The 15,397-nt window shown below is 45.1% G+C and overlaps 1 protein-coding gene across 11 annotated transcripts in view; it reads right to left on the bottom strand.

The window, feature by feature from the left end:
• The window catches only part of casz1 (castor zinc finger 1), a 95,168-nt gene that overhangs the window by 13,058 nt on the left and 66,713 nt on the right, over nucleotides 1-15,397 (bottom strand). For 4 of the 11 annotated variants that reach the window (XM_084015747.1, XM_084015744.1, XM_084015740.1 and 1 more), the window contains exons 4-14: nucleotides 14,876-14,983; nucleotides 14,539-14,604; nucleotides 11,878-11,974; nucleotides 9,178-9,342; nucleotides 7,475-7,647; nucleotides 6,181-7,040; nucleotides 2,552-2,678; nucleotides 2,067-2,130; nucleotides 925-1,088; nucleotides 496-618; nucleotides 69-389 (exon numbers count right to left, since the gene is read on the bottom strand). In XM_084015747.1, coding sequence (XP_083871873.1) covers nucleotides 69-389; nucleotides 496-618; nucleotides 925-1,088; nucleotides 2,067-2,130; nucleotides 2,552-2,678; nucleotides 6,181-7,040; nucleotides 7,475-7,647; nucleotides 9,178-9,342; nucleotides 11,878-11,974; nucleotides 14,539-14,604; nucleotides 14,876-14,983 — 2,268 coding nt within the window. The remainder of the gene's footprint in view (nucleotides 1-68; nucleotides 390-495; nucleotides 619-924; nucleotides 1,089-2,066; nucleotides 2,131-2,551; nucleotides 2,679-6,180; nucleotides 7,041-7,474; nucleotides 7,648-9,177; nucleotides 9,343-11,877; nucleotides 11,975-14,538; nucleotides 14,605-14,875; nucleotides 14,984-15,397) is intronic. The other 7 variants (XM_084015748.1, XM_084015745.1, XM_084015750.1 and 4 more) reach the window with 3 other exon arrangements.

The raw sequence follows: 15,397 nt of genomic DNA, 5'->3' as shown, positions 1-15,397 counted from the left end.
CAGTTTACGGTCGAGTAAACACACTGTCGTATAATAAGAGGGGAATAAATGTTTGGAAAATGTCATACTTTTCCTGGAACTGCAGGAAACCAGGTTTGACCTGGGGTTTAGCATTCTCCAGAGAGGTGGTGGCCAGAGGGGAGTTGGCTGGCAGGTTGGGCATGGAGGCCGACATCTGAGGGATGCTGCCGGTCAGCTGCTTCCATGCCAGAAGGGAGGGAGGTGGAGAGCTGTAGCCACTAGAGGAGGTCAGGTGGGCCACATCCATGGAGGGATTGTTGGCCATAGAGACGGGGGCGGCTGGCTGCAGCGACATTCCCTCACTGGAGTCTTTGCCCTCACCGAACTGAGGCTCCGACTTCACTTTCAAGGTGGCCCGGAGGTGGAAGCTGAAAAACAAGACGGAAGCTCTCTTTTTATGTTGATCAATAAAAGCCAAAAGCTTAACTGAGTAAAGGGTCTTTTTTTCTGATTATAAACCGGTGGAACACTCACTTGGCATGTTTTATGGCCCCATCCACGGTGCTGAAGAGTGCACCGCAGTCTTCCACCAGGCAGTGGAAATGCACCTTCTGAAGGAAGTCACACTGAGCCTCGCAGAAGTCATCCGTGTCAAACCTTCACATGGACAGATAATTAACACTGTAAATGTAGTGCCCTCGCACACTCAACTGGGTTGACTTCCGATCTGACAGTAAATATCGTAAGTCCGACGTGCTTTGTAGGAAGAGATTCTTTATGTTTCAGGGGGTTTCCAGTGATGCAGTATGTGAGGAATTCTATTTACAGAAAAATGCCTTCTACGCACATCACTTCTTAAAACTGACTGTTCCCGCTATCAGAATGAATGAGTCAAGTCTAACTGCGTGAATAGAGCGACAATGACTGACTTTTTTTTTTTTAAACTTCCCCCTTGTTTTATACCTGCGAAGGTATGTCCTCCAGATTTCGGTAGATTTTTCTTGCATGGGCCTCTTCAGCATTCTGTTCAGATAGTGCGCTGCCTCCGAGCTGTTGCCGCACTGGCCCGCCTCCAGCTCTGTCTTCAGGTTCATGGCGTTGTACAGGGCAGGGTTCACCTGTGTCATCTACAAAACACATAGCATATAAACACCCAGCTGTTGGGTTAGCTGAACATACGTAAGCTGGGGACTTGCATATGTCAGTGTGCAGTGTGACAGTTTACACACACACACAAATGTTTGGCGAGGCAAAAAAGCACAGCCAGATTTACAAACATCCAGGCTTTTGCTTGAGTGCAGGCCAAGCGTGTGTGCCAAGCGTCCTCTGGGAGCGATTGTTAACCCTTTTATGTGCTTTGGTGGCTTGAATCAAAACCCCCCGAAAGCTGACATGACATGAGAAGCTGTTGGACAACAGGTCTTCAAGCTCCTCTACTGTCTGGGTTTAATGACTGCTTTGAGGAGAGCGACTCGGAAGCTAAGCTCTCCTGGGGAGAGGTTAAAGAAAACGAGGCGTGCGCCCGTGTATGGAGGGGAGGGAGGAGGTATTGTCCAGTTGGCAAGGATTAAAAAAAAAACCTGTCATTACATCATCATTGTGATGGAAACCACCTCGCACATTTGTATCAATCAGATGAGATGTATAATTAAGATGATGTCCATTTTAATCTTCACCCCCCCCCAAAATACACATTTAAATTTCCATACGCTAACATTTAGCCGATAAAAAATGAGGGCAGCGCCTCCCGTTTTTTTTTTTCTACACTGACTTTTTAATCAAATAATTTACCAACTCTATAAATAAATGGAGAGCCAGGCGGGCGGGAAGAAAAAGTATAAAGGAGGAGAAAAAATGGACGGCGAGTTCAAAACAGCTCATCAAAAAACAAACATCTCTATATATCTGGCGTGGCACCCAGCTACTGCTTCATTATATTAATTTGTGAGAGGTGCAGTGAAAATTACACCGTATGAAAAATGGCTGGAAAATTTAAATGATACAAACTCATCTTATTAGCGGTGAAACATTAAAAAAACAAACAGGCCCCTCCGTGTCCCGCTAATTTGTCATGGGATGAAAGGCGTTTGATGGATGGATCTTACCTTATTCATAAGCGAGGATAAAAGAGATGTATTCCCTGGTACAGGGTGTCCGTTTGATTCATTACTGGAACAAGGAAAATGAACAATGTTTAGTCAAGATTTGCATGAGAACAGTAAATATTATTATTTATCACACAAGGTGTGCCTGTATAATGAAGAAAAAAATGCTGTCTAGTGAAGAAATGAGATCTACTGTGAGTTGAAGGGAAGACTGGAGTTGACGGTTTATACAAACAAGCCTCCCGCACAAAAAATGGAGATGTATGTTATGTGTATAATTTTATGCACATGTGTATATAAATTAGATATTTTCGATAAATGATTGCAAACATAACACTGGTTCCCAAGACTGAAACCATCTATCAATCAGAGAAACTTTACTCCCTGGTTGATTAATGTGTTGTGTATATTAGCTGAATTTAAATACAGAAATCAACATTTTCAACATATAGCATTAACCCTTCATGTACCATGGAGCGGGGTACCTGTGGTCTTTCTTGCTCAGGTCCAGGCTGTGCTCCTGCGTGGAGTCTTGGGAGGCCCCGGAGTCAATCGGCTCCTGCTTCACTTGAACCAAATTGAACTGGCTGGCTGAAGCCGGGTGCCCATTCCCTGAGGATCAAGCGAGAGACGCAGATGAGAGAAGTGACAACAAAGTTATTGTTGGTCAGCATTATTACCCTATGATGAGATCCAATCTGACTTCTGTCTTGGCCCGAAAAGAATACTCCGAGTGATAATTATTGCGGAATTATGTCAGGCCGTCAATCCTCTTAAATGGTGATTGAGAGGCGGGAGATATGAGGGAAAAAGACTCCTTTTTCTGCAGCACTTGTCACAACTCATTTGCCAGGCTGCCTCTTAACTGGTCATTAAGTGAGATGCTAATGCTGAGGGAAAGTGGCAGTCTCAGATTGGCCACCCCCCTCCCTTCCCACCTTCCCAGGCTGCTCGTTGGCCTGACAACGGACGGCAGCCAATGCCACTGAGCGTACCCACAAGGAACAGGGGTACTATGTCGGTCAGATTGGAGCTGACAGCCAATCAGATTGGTTCAAATAGCATGACCTCTTGATCACATTCTCCTCCAAATAGGTATTCAGTGGATGCTGTGAGCGGGGACAGGAGTGCGGCAATGAAATAAATAAAGACCGGAGGACGACGTGGGGTAAAAAATGCTGACAGGAAGGTGAATTGTGCCCCCCACCCCCTTATTCTCAAGGGATTGAAATATTAATTTGGCCTGGGGCTACACAGAGGATGCTGGGCTTTTTGGGTAGACAATAAGTGGAGTTTTATTTAAAAAAACATGTGAGTGGGAGGGGTGACCCTGCCGTAGCCTCTCAGACACTGTAAGACTTAGGAGTAGCAGAGTACCAGCGGCCGTGATTGGTTTGGTGAGGAATCTGTTGTTTAGGAATCAGGGCTGGTGCTGAGGGATAGTGACAGGCAAGGTCATGGGCAACCAAGTGTGTGCCCTTGGCCCTCAGCCTGGTGAGGCTCCTCTCTTTTTCCTTGCTGGGGAGAAAACAAGACCAGCCTACGTAAGGGGGAAGCCGACCAGAGTTCCCCTCCCCCCTCCCCCTGCTACAAGATGACCCAGAGACATATCAGACAGAATAGGAGTGGAAAAGCCAGTCTTGGGCCTTGTCAGCTGAAAGCTCGGAGATGGGGAAGTGTCAGTGTCAGTGTCAGTTTGACAATGGCTGAGGTTGGAGGGGCTGGAGTCGGGGTGGGGCTAAAGAAAAACAGCAGTCAAACAATTCCATGCCTGGTTTGAGGTCACCAAATGCTTAACAAGTCTCTGTCCAGTGCCCCCCCCCCCCCCCCCAACTTGAAAAGAGTACACCCAAAATTAAGTAGCCACACAGATCCTGCCTTGTCATCGACAATTAAATCAACTCTCAGACCAAATGAGAGCACATTACATCAAGAGCAGCCACTCACTATATGATCAGCAGGAAGATTAAAACATTCCTTTACTATATTAAAGGATACACTTACTTTTTCTTAAGGTGGATTACAATGTGAAAGTCTCTTATTCTGTTGCACATCATGAAGTTATTTTTTTCTATTCACTTCTCAAAGGGGGAGAACAAATGAGTTTGACTCAAAGCAGCTTCTTTCTGGAAATTATCCAGGAATAATGTATCAGCATGTAATTACTCCGGATAAGATACAGAGCTTGTGAAAGATCATTTGTACTGTGTGTCTAATTAGTAAACCCTTCAGATGCTTGAATCTCTGGGAAAAACACTTAGGGGTAAATTAGAGTGGAACATTAATTAAAGGAAATACTGAGAAAATGCCGAAAGCAGAAACAAGAAAAATGCTGCAAATTCACCACAAAAGAGGTGAAGTTTCACAACCCTGTGAAAAAAATAAACACTGCGAAAAATAGCCACAAACACTGTGACTTTTCTCACACCTTATCTGAGAGAGAAGCAAAAACCACTTCCTCCTTGTTTTTAGCCCCAAATGTCCTGTTCACACATTTTATGAACAGAATGCGGCTGCTCCACCATGCATGCTGCGCTGAACTTTTACCAAGTATGTGAAATGCGAGGAGATTATTTTAGACCAGCTTTGTTATCAGGCAGAGAGATCTGAGATGCAGCCTCTCGGTGAGACGACGAGAGGGGTGGTGAAGGCACCATCTGTGGAGGCCCCACCCTCAGTGGGGGCCTTTCCCGGCGTTCAGACTACCTGCTGGAAGCCCAGAGGTGGAGCTCAGCCTGACAGCCTGCGCTCAGCTCGGCTCCCCGGAGCAGCTGCCCCGTCTCTCTCCCAGGGCCTGTCCTGCTCCAGGAACACCACCAGGAATTGTAATCCTTCCCAGTCCCAACATCCGGAGACGCTCCCCCCTTTGCAGCCCCATTTACAATCCGCACCCCACCTGCTCGGGCTCAGCACAGGAGGCCCCACTGCTCCAGCATGCAAGATTGTGCTCTGCAGTGCATTATCAATTTAATGCTTTAACTTCATTTTCATTTTCCACAAGCTTTGTTTCGAGCGATATGATAAACATAGACAAGGCAATTACCTCCAAAATTTATGTGAACTGTGTTTATGCTAAATAGATATTGAAATGTTTTTTGTGGAAACAGATGGTTTCTAGAAATTCAAAAATGGTGTCTTTGCTGATGCATGCAAGTGTGTCTGAGTTCTGGTGACAGTGGAAAAAAAAAGCCCCTTTCTCAGCTCTGGTACACTGAGTCATTTCTGCCTGAGCGATTTCTGTTGTTTTTGTTTTATCGGTTTGCATAGAGGAGAAAAATAAAGAGAGAAAAAAAAACAAAAAAATTTTGTTCTTGCAATTTCTGAACTTAATTTCATTCCACCTCCATTTGCTTGGAACGGGCGCAGACATAGATAAGAGACCAATGATGAGGAAACATGTTCAACACAAGCCCCAGGAGCCCCCACTGAACATCATAAGAGACTTTTACAGGCTCTACTCTCCCCTGTCAGCGCATTTATCTCCAAATGGATGGTGGGTATCTAACAAACGATCAACACAATAACAAGCCCAGAGCAGATGACTATGCCTCCGGTATGCCCCTTTAAGCCTGAAAGCGGCAGTTTTTCTGCCTTTCTCTCCACTGTGTTATGGTGATAGAAATGACCTCTGAGTGCACTGCTCTGGCTGTAGCCGACTGAAGACCACACACAGAAGAAAAGGATGTGGCTTTTAGTGTACACGCAATATATTCTCTTTGACGCAGCTCAAAAGGTTATTGTTTGTCATTATTTCAATACCTTTGTCTATAAATAGTGTAACAAGCAAAGCTAACCTTTACAATTGACTACCAATTTATACATGGGTTTACAATGTGCCAGTGTGTTTCACTGGTTCAGTTACAAGATAAAAGGTAATATTAAGGCTGAATCAATCAATTATTGATAGTTTACCAGTCCAAAACATACATAATTATACATTTAAAGCATCGTATCATATAAAGCAAAAATGCAGACTGCATATTTCACCCAGCAAAGATTTGTGCTTAATATATGATCCAAGCAATCGTTTGATTAACAACATTGTTGGAGGTTTGTAGTATTTATTTATTTATTTTTTCATGGTGTAATTGACTAGGTGTGTGAATTGACTCACCTGTGTCTAGGTGGTTGGAGGGCTTCAGGGCAGCAGCTGCCAGTCTGGCCATCATGGGTGATATCAGCCCTTTGCTTGCTGAGATCTTCTCCATGATGGAGGAGGTAGCGAAGGACGTCGGGGTGGAGGCCATGGCTCCGTCTGCAACCCCTGTGGAGCACCCTTGGGTCAGTGAGTCGGTGGGCATGGAGTGGGCCCCAGAAGATACAGCTGATATCAGGCTAGCGGCCGGCGGAGGTGGCAGCCTGGTCATGAGGGGGAAGAACGGGTTGGAGCCGGCCATGGCGCTGTTGGAAAGAGCGAGGGCCACCGGCATGTTACTGGGCAGGGCCTGGGACAGCAGACTGGACATACGCTGGCCCACACTGGGCAGCGAAGATGTAAGTTTGAGGGTGTGGCCCGATGCGGAGGAGGAGGAGACAGCAGTGATGGGCGTGGCCAACAGGTGGGATACAGTGGTGGACTGTTGGGTCGTGGGGGAGGCACTCAGGCTGGAGTTCTTGCTGCTGATGGTGGAGAAGTCCATCAGGTCATCGTTGCTCGATTCCTCTTGCTCATCCTTTGGCGCCAGGTAGGCGGAAGAGAGGCCCATGACGCCGGAGGAGCGGATGTGCCGGCGCTCGTGTTTGCGCTTGTGGGAGGTCATCTGGCTAGTGGAGGTAAAGGTGAAGCCGCAGCCCGAGCGGATGCAATGGAAGTGGTTGGTGGCTTTGCTGTACACGCAGCCCTCATACTTGCACTCCTCATACTTATAAAACTTCTTGAAGCCATCTTTGGCATAGGCATCATCCTTGATGTGGTAGCTCTTGTGCTTCTCAATGTCACACTTGTTCTTGAAGGTAAACGTGCATCCTGGGCGCCTGGGGAAAAAAAAGAATGGAAAACAAAGGAAAACATGATTTTCCGCAGTGCTGGGCTACAAAGCCACCTCAGTACCTCGGTGCAGTTGGGAGTCATATAGAGGATCCACATGATCTGAATACTTCCCAATGGAGGAATGACAACTGAGACAGTTCGGTAACACAACAGCAGCCCATTGACACGTTGCCACCTGCAACCATTGCCAGAGGGATACATTCCAGGGAGGGAGTTTGATGAATCAACCAAGTGATTCTCTATCCATTGATTATAGTGTTATGGTGCATGCTCTTCAAAATAAGAGATCCCCCCTCCCCCTTTCCATCTGTGGTGTTCAAAGATACTCAATACTCAATATATATATATATATATATGATTAATTAGGGTTTATTTATGCTTAAAAAAACATCTGCCAAATTAGGTGTGCAGTATTAACCTGCAGTGGAAGTGTGTAGTCTTCTGCCCGTAGAATTGACACCCAACCGTGCCACAGTCCTCAGTGGCACGAAATCTCTGGAAGCCATCGTTGATCAGCTGGGCATTCTTTTTATGGAAGTTCTCATGGGTCATGACATCCGAGGTGCTGGTGTACACCTTGCTGCAGCCCACCTGCAAGGCAAAGAGAAAGCGTGGCAATTGGAAACATGTTGTGAGCCCACAGCAGAGGTTTCAGTTTGCAAGAATGGTTTTATGAGCCAGCTTCTGAAAGGCAGCGCTTTGAAGAGATCTGTCATACTGTACACGCGCGAAAGAGAGAGAAGCTCAGTGTGGTTAAGAAGATGCTAGTGGCCTAGAAATGGGTGGAAGAAGATTGTTTTCGCATGTTCACAACAAGTTTCAAGTCAAACCTGTGAATTGGAAACAATCTAGTTGTGGGGTGGGGGGGGGGGGGGGGGTTGGTGACTGAAAGAGAGACGGTGGTCACAGCAGGTAGCTGAAACTACAGTACCTTCCTGGCAAAGCTGCCTTTTATGAAAAGATATTCATTTTGAATTTTCAGGTGATGCAGTCACCACAAACTTACTGTAACTCTGCGAACAAATTTGAGCAGCGGAGGGGGGGGGGGGGGAGCAGATGGAAGTAAGATGACTGTCTCGGTCTTTAGTTTAAAATGTTCTGGTACTCAGGAACCCTCAGAGCCAACAGAGGGGGGAAAAAACAGGTAATGTTTGAATTAAAAGCAGCAATTGTATATCATCCCTGGCACTTTTCACCGGCACACAAACCGGGCAACTTCTCCATATTGAGTCAAACAATGAAAAAAATGCCACTCTGTTTTTTTCCCCTGCTAAATCAAGAGAGCCGATGCCAACATCTGCAGGTTCTCAGGGATTGTTAAAACAAGGGCTGAAATGTCCTAATAACAATTACGCCGTTAGAGGGGTTTAAAAAAGAATATATCTCAAGCCATCCTCCGCCGCGCTGCTGCCCTGTCGGCGAGAAAGCTCTCGGCACAATGACACATTGAAAATAAGCAGATGTAAAAAAAATTAAACAAATCCAGAAGGAGGAATAATCTTCAACTGGCTGCTTGGTACTAAAAGATGAAAAATGTGTAGTTCATATAAACACCTTACTGAATTTTATCCATGCCAATTAAGGAGTGAGAGAGTGAAGAGGTGGAGTTAAAGCGCGAGCAGCCTCGCATGTATTCACCCGTTTTCAATTTTCTTTTATATGCTTTAGGACCTTTTGCCAAACTGCTCCTTAAAGACACTGTTTGGGTAGCTGGAAAAAGTGTGGAGCTCCTTTTCACAGACGGAGTTAAACTGGTGACTCTCAAACATCCTGTCTGCTCAGATCTGAGCATCATGGCTATATCATGATGCTCTGAGACTCTTTTTTTCTCCTTTTCTCCCTGGCCTCATCCTGTTTGAAACTGTCTGGAAGTGATGTCATTATGGCTACATGGAGTATGTGAGCTCTAGTTTAATGATAAACATGTTGTGTGCCTCTGGAATGTAAATTTAATGATGGTTATTTGTACTGTATGAAATACACGAGCACGTGTGGCCACATTTGCGGATATGTTCCTTGTCCGTGTGTGTTTGTGTGCATGCATGCCAAGTGCACCCATGTGTGGGTTTATGCCGTGTGTGTGTCTCGGTGGAGGAGGAGGTGCAAGTCTTTAAAGTGTACCTGCATGCAGTGGTAATGGGTGCTTTTTCCATTGAGGTGGCAGCCGTGGTAGTAGACACTGCAGTCGTCCAGAGGGCTGAAGCGCATGAAGCCATGCTGCAGAGAGTTGTCCCTCTTCTTGTGCATGTTGTAGTGCCTGATTACATCCTGCTTACTGGTAAACCTCTGCAAAAAGGGGAGAGGGGGAAAAATGTACGGCAACAGGTTGGTGTTTATTTAAACCAGTCACAGAATCAGCAACAAGTCACTTTATCTCTGTGGAAGAAGCAGCTGCAGGGAGCAGGAGCCAGTTGGCAGTCGGGGAGCGCTGTGCAACACTGCAATGGAGAGGGCCAGGATGTCTTTAAAGGTGCGTTCTGTGGTTATTGATTTACTTTGCATGTCTCAAAGTTGCGTCTTATCCAAATGCAGCACCGATGACTCCGGCACTCGCTTAGCGCAGAAGAAACCTCCACACACAACATGTAGTATGTTCCCCCATAACCCACGCTGTTTCTACATCATTTTTTTCCCTTCCACCAAAATGTGTTTTTGTTTTTTTCCATTTTTTAATTAAGATGAATCGATTGACATGCAAGATCACAGTTCTGATGTTTCTGTCTCTGGAAAAATTATGTTCCATGCAGATGGTTTCTCAGACATGCACAGGGGAAAACAGAAGACAACAGAAACAAACAAACAAACAAGCGAACCAAAAAACGTTTTCCCTTTCAATTCGCTGAGATATGATTCCATTTTTAATTAAAGCGTTAGCGCTCGCTTTTGGTGCAGGCTTCGCCTCTAATGATGAGTGAATATGCTAAGAGACCCGTCTTCTGAAATTACAAAATTAATAAATAAAAAAATCCCTCCTACACCCAGGAGTCAGGAAGGGAAAACAGAAAAGTCACTCCACAGAGACAGGCAGCAACCAAATCTGCTGTAATTGGGCTTAAGCTGATGTTACAGAAACTGTAACGGGAGAAGAGCGAATCAATGAGACAGTTTTGTCTTCAATCCATATTTTATCTCCAGTTGAGGGGAAAACATCAGAAAGAACTATTCTAAAAAGCAACTAATTGCTGTACAAAATAGGGTAATTGCTTTGTGTCGTGTGTTCCACTCCGCACAAGTAAAAAGCGAAGATCTCACACAGCTGTTCGCTCCCTTGCTCTTGGCCTGTTTCCCACTGCATATTTGAGATGTTTGACTCCTGTAGGAGCAAACACTTCATTAGGAGTTGTAATCTAATCGATGAATACTGTGGATTCATCGCTTTTCGAACAATTTTTTCCTGGAAAAAATCCTGAGCACAGATCTGGGCTTTGGGCTCGCTGGTATCTCATAGTTAATGATGACCGGAAGATAAGTTGAACTGCGGTCACGGTACATTCGATCCATCAAGCCGTCCAAAATAGGCCGCGGAGAGAGCTGACTGGGAAAAAGATCTCATTTTCAGTTGAGTGGTGATGAAGGTTGGGAGGCACTTGCTACATTTATTTTAGGATTCCCACTAGTGTGGCAAGATGCACACTCTCCCTCATGTACAAGCCCATGAAAGGAGAATGTTAAGACTCAGCCAATAGCCCGCAGGCTGGCAGTGGGATAATATTCCAGTAGTGTGTGTCATGTAACATTTCATGAGTTATCGCTTCAAAAGGGACTGCTCGTCACTGCCTACTTCTTCTTTTTTTTTTTTTTTTTTCCCCGGGTATTGACATCGTAGCAAGCTTCCAAAGCATATCTGCGTTTCCACGCAACGCTAAAGCAACAGAGAAATGTGGACCTGCCCGTGAAAATCGCCATGATAACCTGAACTAACACTCTAAATAATGACATGAAATGATTTTCCATTGTATTCTTCCAAGAATGTGTCCCTTCAGACTGTGAAGTGGAGTTCATGCAGAAAATGGAAGCTTAAGCTCTGTAATGCTTCTCACAAACGTAAACAATATTTATTGAGCGGTAATCTTTCTTGATCAGGTGCAGACAAAGGAGATTACAGATGAAGACGGCTTAATTCAGAGAATTGCTCAGAAAGGAAGGGAAAACACATGCAGCTCTGGCTGCGCGTGGATTTTTGACATCTTTGACAAATCTTCCCGTGTTTGTCTAACTCTCTCAGGCCATATGCTACAGCAAACACGAGGCCTGTATTATGATCTGGCTTTTTCCTTCCTGTGCCATACATGACAACTCCTGGGACCAGGACGAGATTAATAATGTGGAAGGGGATTAAAGACAGGCCCCCAGTCGGTAGCAGATGTCTTTAGATAAAAAGAATACATAGATAAAAAAAGAGAGAGGCATATTTCAAGCATATTTACAATTAACCCTTGTGATAAAAGGCCAACTGTCAAAGACCAACTGTGCATGGAAATTGAGCGGATGTAAACACTCGCAGCCTGTTCGGCAAACTTTTTTTTTTTTTTAATCTGCGTAGACTTTGGCTGGGTGTGACCCCGCTGACGAAGAGATGACACATTAAACTGTTTGTCTGTCCTCGGATCACCACATCCCCTTTGTCATATCCCGAACAAACTCAGCGCTCATGAGTTTTAACCGGCGAGGGTGTTACCTGAAACAAAACCACCTTTTTTTCCCTCCGATTCCTCTCACGGTGCGAAAAGAATCTGAACCGCGAGGCACTGAGGTTTGAACTCACATGGGAAAAAATGTGTATTTTGAGTGATGATCAAAAAAAAGTTGTAAAGTACTCACGCTCACCTGGTAGTTACACTCAGGGTCCATGCAGTGGTAATGCTCTCTGTACTGGTAGGCACAGTGCACGTGTCCACAGTGTTGACTTCCAGAGAACCTGAAAACCAAGTCGCAGGACACATTTCAACAATTTTCACAGAAAAGAATAAGCTGGGGGACAAAGCGGCTCAGAAATATATCAGCGCGATTCAGAAACAATCAACAGCGAATCAAGAATGATTAGTGGGAGAAATGATTGAGGAAGAGCACAAAAGGAAAAACAGGCGAAGGAGTTCTCAAAGGCATTATGCTCGTCTCACCTTCAAAGTACCGCGGCTCACACCGTCAAACTGACTTCTGCCTCCGCACCGCTGCAACAATTTACCCGTCTGTCACACCAATTTCAGCCAAATTAGCTCCATTTATTTCTAAAGCAGCCGTAAGAGACACTTATTACACTGAAACCTTTTCCCTCGACACGCATACACAAACCCACTCAAGGATCTGGAGCCCCACGACTACTTTATTTCCCAACGCTGTGAAAACCCTTGTCAAATCAATGCACAGTCGTTGCAGGTTAACCACAGTTTTCCTCTGCGAGGGGAAAAAAAGGTCCAATATCCTGAGATGTTAGCTCTGTCTACTTTTCATTCTCTCGTCTGGAGTAAAAAAAAAAAAAAAACCCAACCCCACCAGGTTTTATCCTGGCGCTGCTTGCTACAGTACAGCCACTTTTACGGTGGTGATTATAAGCCTGATGACGATGACTGTTAAAATCCTCCAATTACCAGTGAAAACACACAAATAAACATTTGCACTGCTGCTGCCAAGAGCTCCATCTGCTAGTGCAGAGGAGAGGGGGAAAAGGGGGCTAAGTAATATTTTTTCCATCTCCCTTTCTGTTTTTTTCCTTGTTAGGATTATCCCAGAGCTGCATTTACAGATCACTTTGCTGAGTTCATTAAGCTAATTGAACGGCATATCCAGTACTCTTTTTAAGTTGGCTGTGCATGTGTGTGTGTGTGTGTGTGTGTGTGTGTGTGTGAAAATTGGGATTGAGGTAGAGGGGGCTTTAGGAAGGTTTGATGGCTCTTAAAAAAAAAAAAAAAAAAAAAAAAGACCAAACCAGAATCCAGATCCAGAAGTGTGTACGCATTATAGCCAACATATGTCCCAACCATTTGTGGTTTCTATACTCTTCTTTCACACACACACACACTCACACACACATTAACACTTAGGAACACACAAAGCCCCCCGCCCTCCCCTCTCCCCTCCCCTGAGACTATGGCCCACCCTTCTGCTCATTGCCCAGCTGTATCACTTTGCCTCTGGACAATTCCCACTTGCCGCGTCAGGGGGCCTAATGGGCCGCTGCTATTCAGCAGCAGATTAAATATTAATATCGCCACGATACAGAGATTGCAGCGCATCTCCAGTTACAATAGAGACACACAGATCAAAGTGCCGAGGCAATAGCGGGTGCATGAAAGCATTTAAAGAGTGAAAACTACAACTAAACAGTACGAGGGAAGCTCTTTCACGGATTGGGTACACACACGTTTACACTGCTGGTTTTTAGTATTAGTGTGCACTCATTAGCCCCAGCTCCAAAGAGGACCCTCCCCCGCTTCTACCTCCCCTCTCAGTGCTACATTTGCCCTTTTTATGAGCCCTCTTTTTCCATTTTTTTCCCTCCCTCCTCTTCTTTCCTTTCTCTTTTTTTCCCCAACCCCAACACGGAAATTGAAACTGTATCTGGGCTTATCTGCAGCCTCCCCGTGCATCAACTGCCGAGATGTTTAGACAAATTTTATGCATTATGCAGCGCAAATATCAAAACAGTTCTTGGCAGTGCCAGCAGAAGCCTCATTAAAAATTCCTTAATTAAATCTTCTTGCAAAATGTAATCAGTCCAAGGAAGGGGTTTTGTGTGTGCGTGTGTGTGTGTGTGTGTGTAGAAGAGGACGCGTGTGTGTTTGTGTGCGTGTGTCTGTCAGTGCCAGGGCTTTGATTTGTGCCCTTCATGTTATGGCTTGGAGAAGTAATCATTAACGCCAAAGCCACTTTGGCTTTTCAAATGCTGTTTTTCTTTCTTTTTAAACGGAATAAACAAACAAATGATAATCACCTTTCTAGTGTCGGCTCAAAATGAATCCAGAACGGGGGACATTGTTCTGTGTCCATTGAAACGCAAGATACCTCCCCTCCCCTGATGTTTTTCTCTCTGTTGGTGCGAATGACGGACTTTTTAGATCCGTCAGTTCCTCGCGTGTTCAACAATGAACGGCAGAGCGCAAGAAGAGCCCGGCCTTAGCTCATATCCTCTCTGTGTCAGTCACCGCCAACAGAGCAGAGTTGCACAGAATTATGTTCTGCTCAGTGTTTTAGTGCTACACACACCCTGAGCATTTACTCAGCCAGTTACAGTAAGCTACCATCAAACCATTTCACTTTCATTACCCCCTCATCCTTCTAGTTCCTCTCAGCACATAAATTTAAGTCTTTTCTTAATCAATTTACTGTGCACGGAACATCATCACACCGGTCTACGATCTTAGTTACATCACTGAATAAAACACACCATGAGTGGATAAAAAAAAAAAAAAAAGGTTCATCTCTGTTTTGAGTATATATTTTTTTTCTCTCATTCGGGGGGAGCACATTGAGGGATTTGCATACCTGGCAATATATTTCTGGTAGAGGTTGATGTCGTCGCTGGCGGGTTTATCTGGTGGCAGGCCATTCCTAATGCAACAGCAAACACAAAAGAGACAGGATTAATGGGCGAGGTTGGGAAGCCTGTTGTTAATAAAAACAAATTGACACAATATTTACTTACAAGCCGCTCCCAAACTTTGCACTATCAATATACATTTTCTTGTGGCATAAGAGCGTTTTCATGTGCCGTATGAATCAGGGATGGAAGGCGCACACTTTGATGCATGGTCAAAATGCAGGAGCAAAGGGACATTAATCTTTTATGGAGGGTATTTTTGGTGAGTGCTCGTATGCAAACCTGGATAATGGGGATGAGGAAGAAAAGCTCTGAAAAGGTCTTTTCTGATCATCTCCAAGGCCCTCGACTTTAATGCCGATGTCACGCTGTCTCCGATCAGTCTGGACTCTGGAGTTCAAACAAAGACAACACTGCAGCTTCAAATGCATACGGATTCAAATGAATCGACTGGCTCGGAATCGGTTTCAATTCGGATTCGATCCAATAGGAAATCGAGGAATTTATCGCATTACAGAGGTGTGTGCTTTTCGTCACCTGTGATGTGATTTTCCTTCATAAAGCTGCTAGCAGCGAGGGTCATAATACAGTATTGCTCCCTCAAAGAAATGGCATTTAGCTCCATGTGAGCAGTTCCACACGGGGGATGACCTGAGGTTAATCTGGCCCAGAGGGGAGGATGCGTTGCCAGACATCCTCACTAGCACCCCCTCTACTCCCTGTATACAAGCACCAGACTGGGTCAGTTAGCCAAGCTTGCAGCTCCACTGAGCCCCAAACCTGACAAAGGCCGACGCCTGAGGG

This window comes from Eutrigla gurnardus (assembly GCF_963514095.1).
Source record: "Eutrigla gurnardus genome assembly, chromosome: 8".
NCBI lineage: Eukaryota > Metazoa > Chordata > Actinopteri > Perciformes > Triglidae > Eutrigla > Eutrigla gurnardus.
This window is presented reverse-complemented; position numbering and strand designations above follow the sequence as displayed.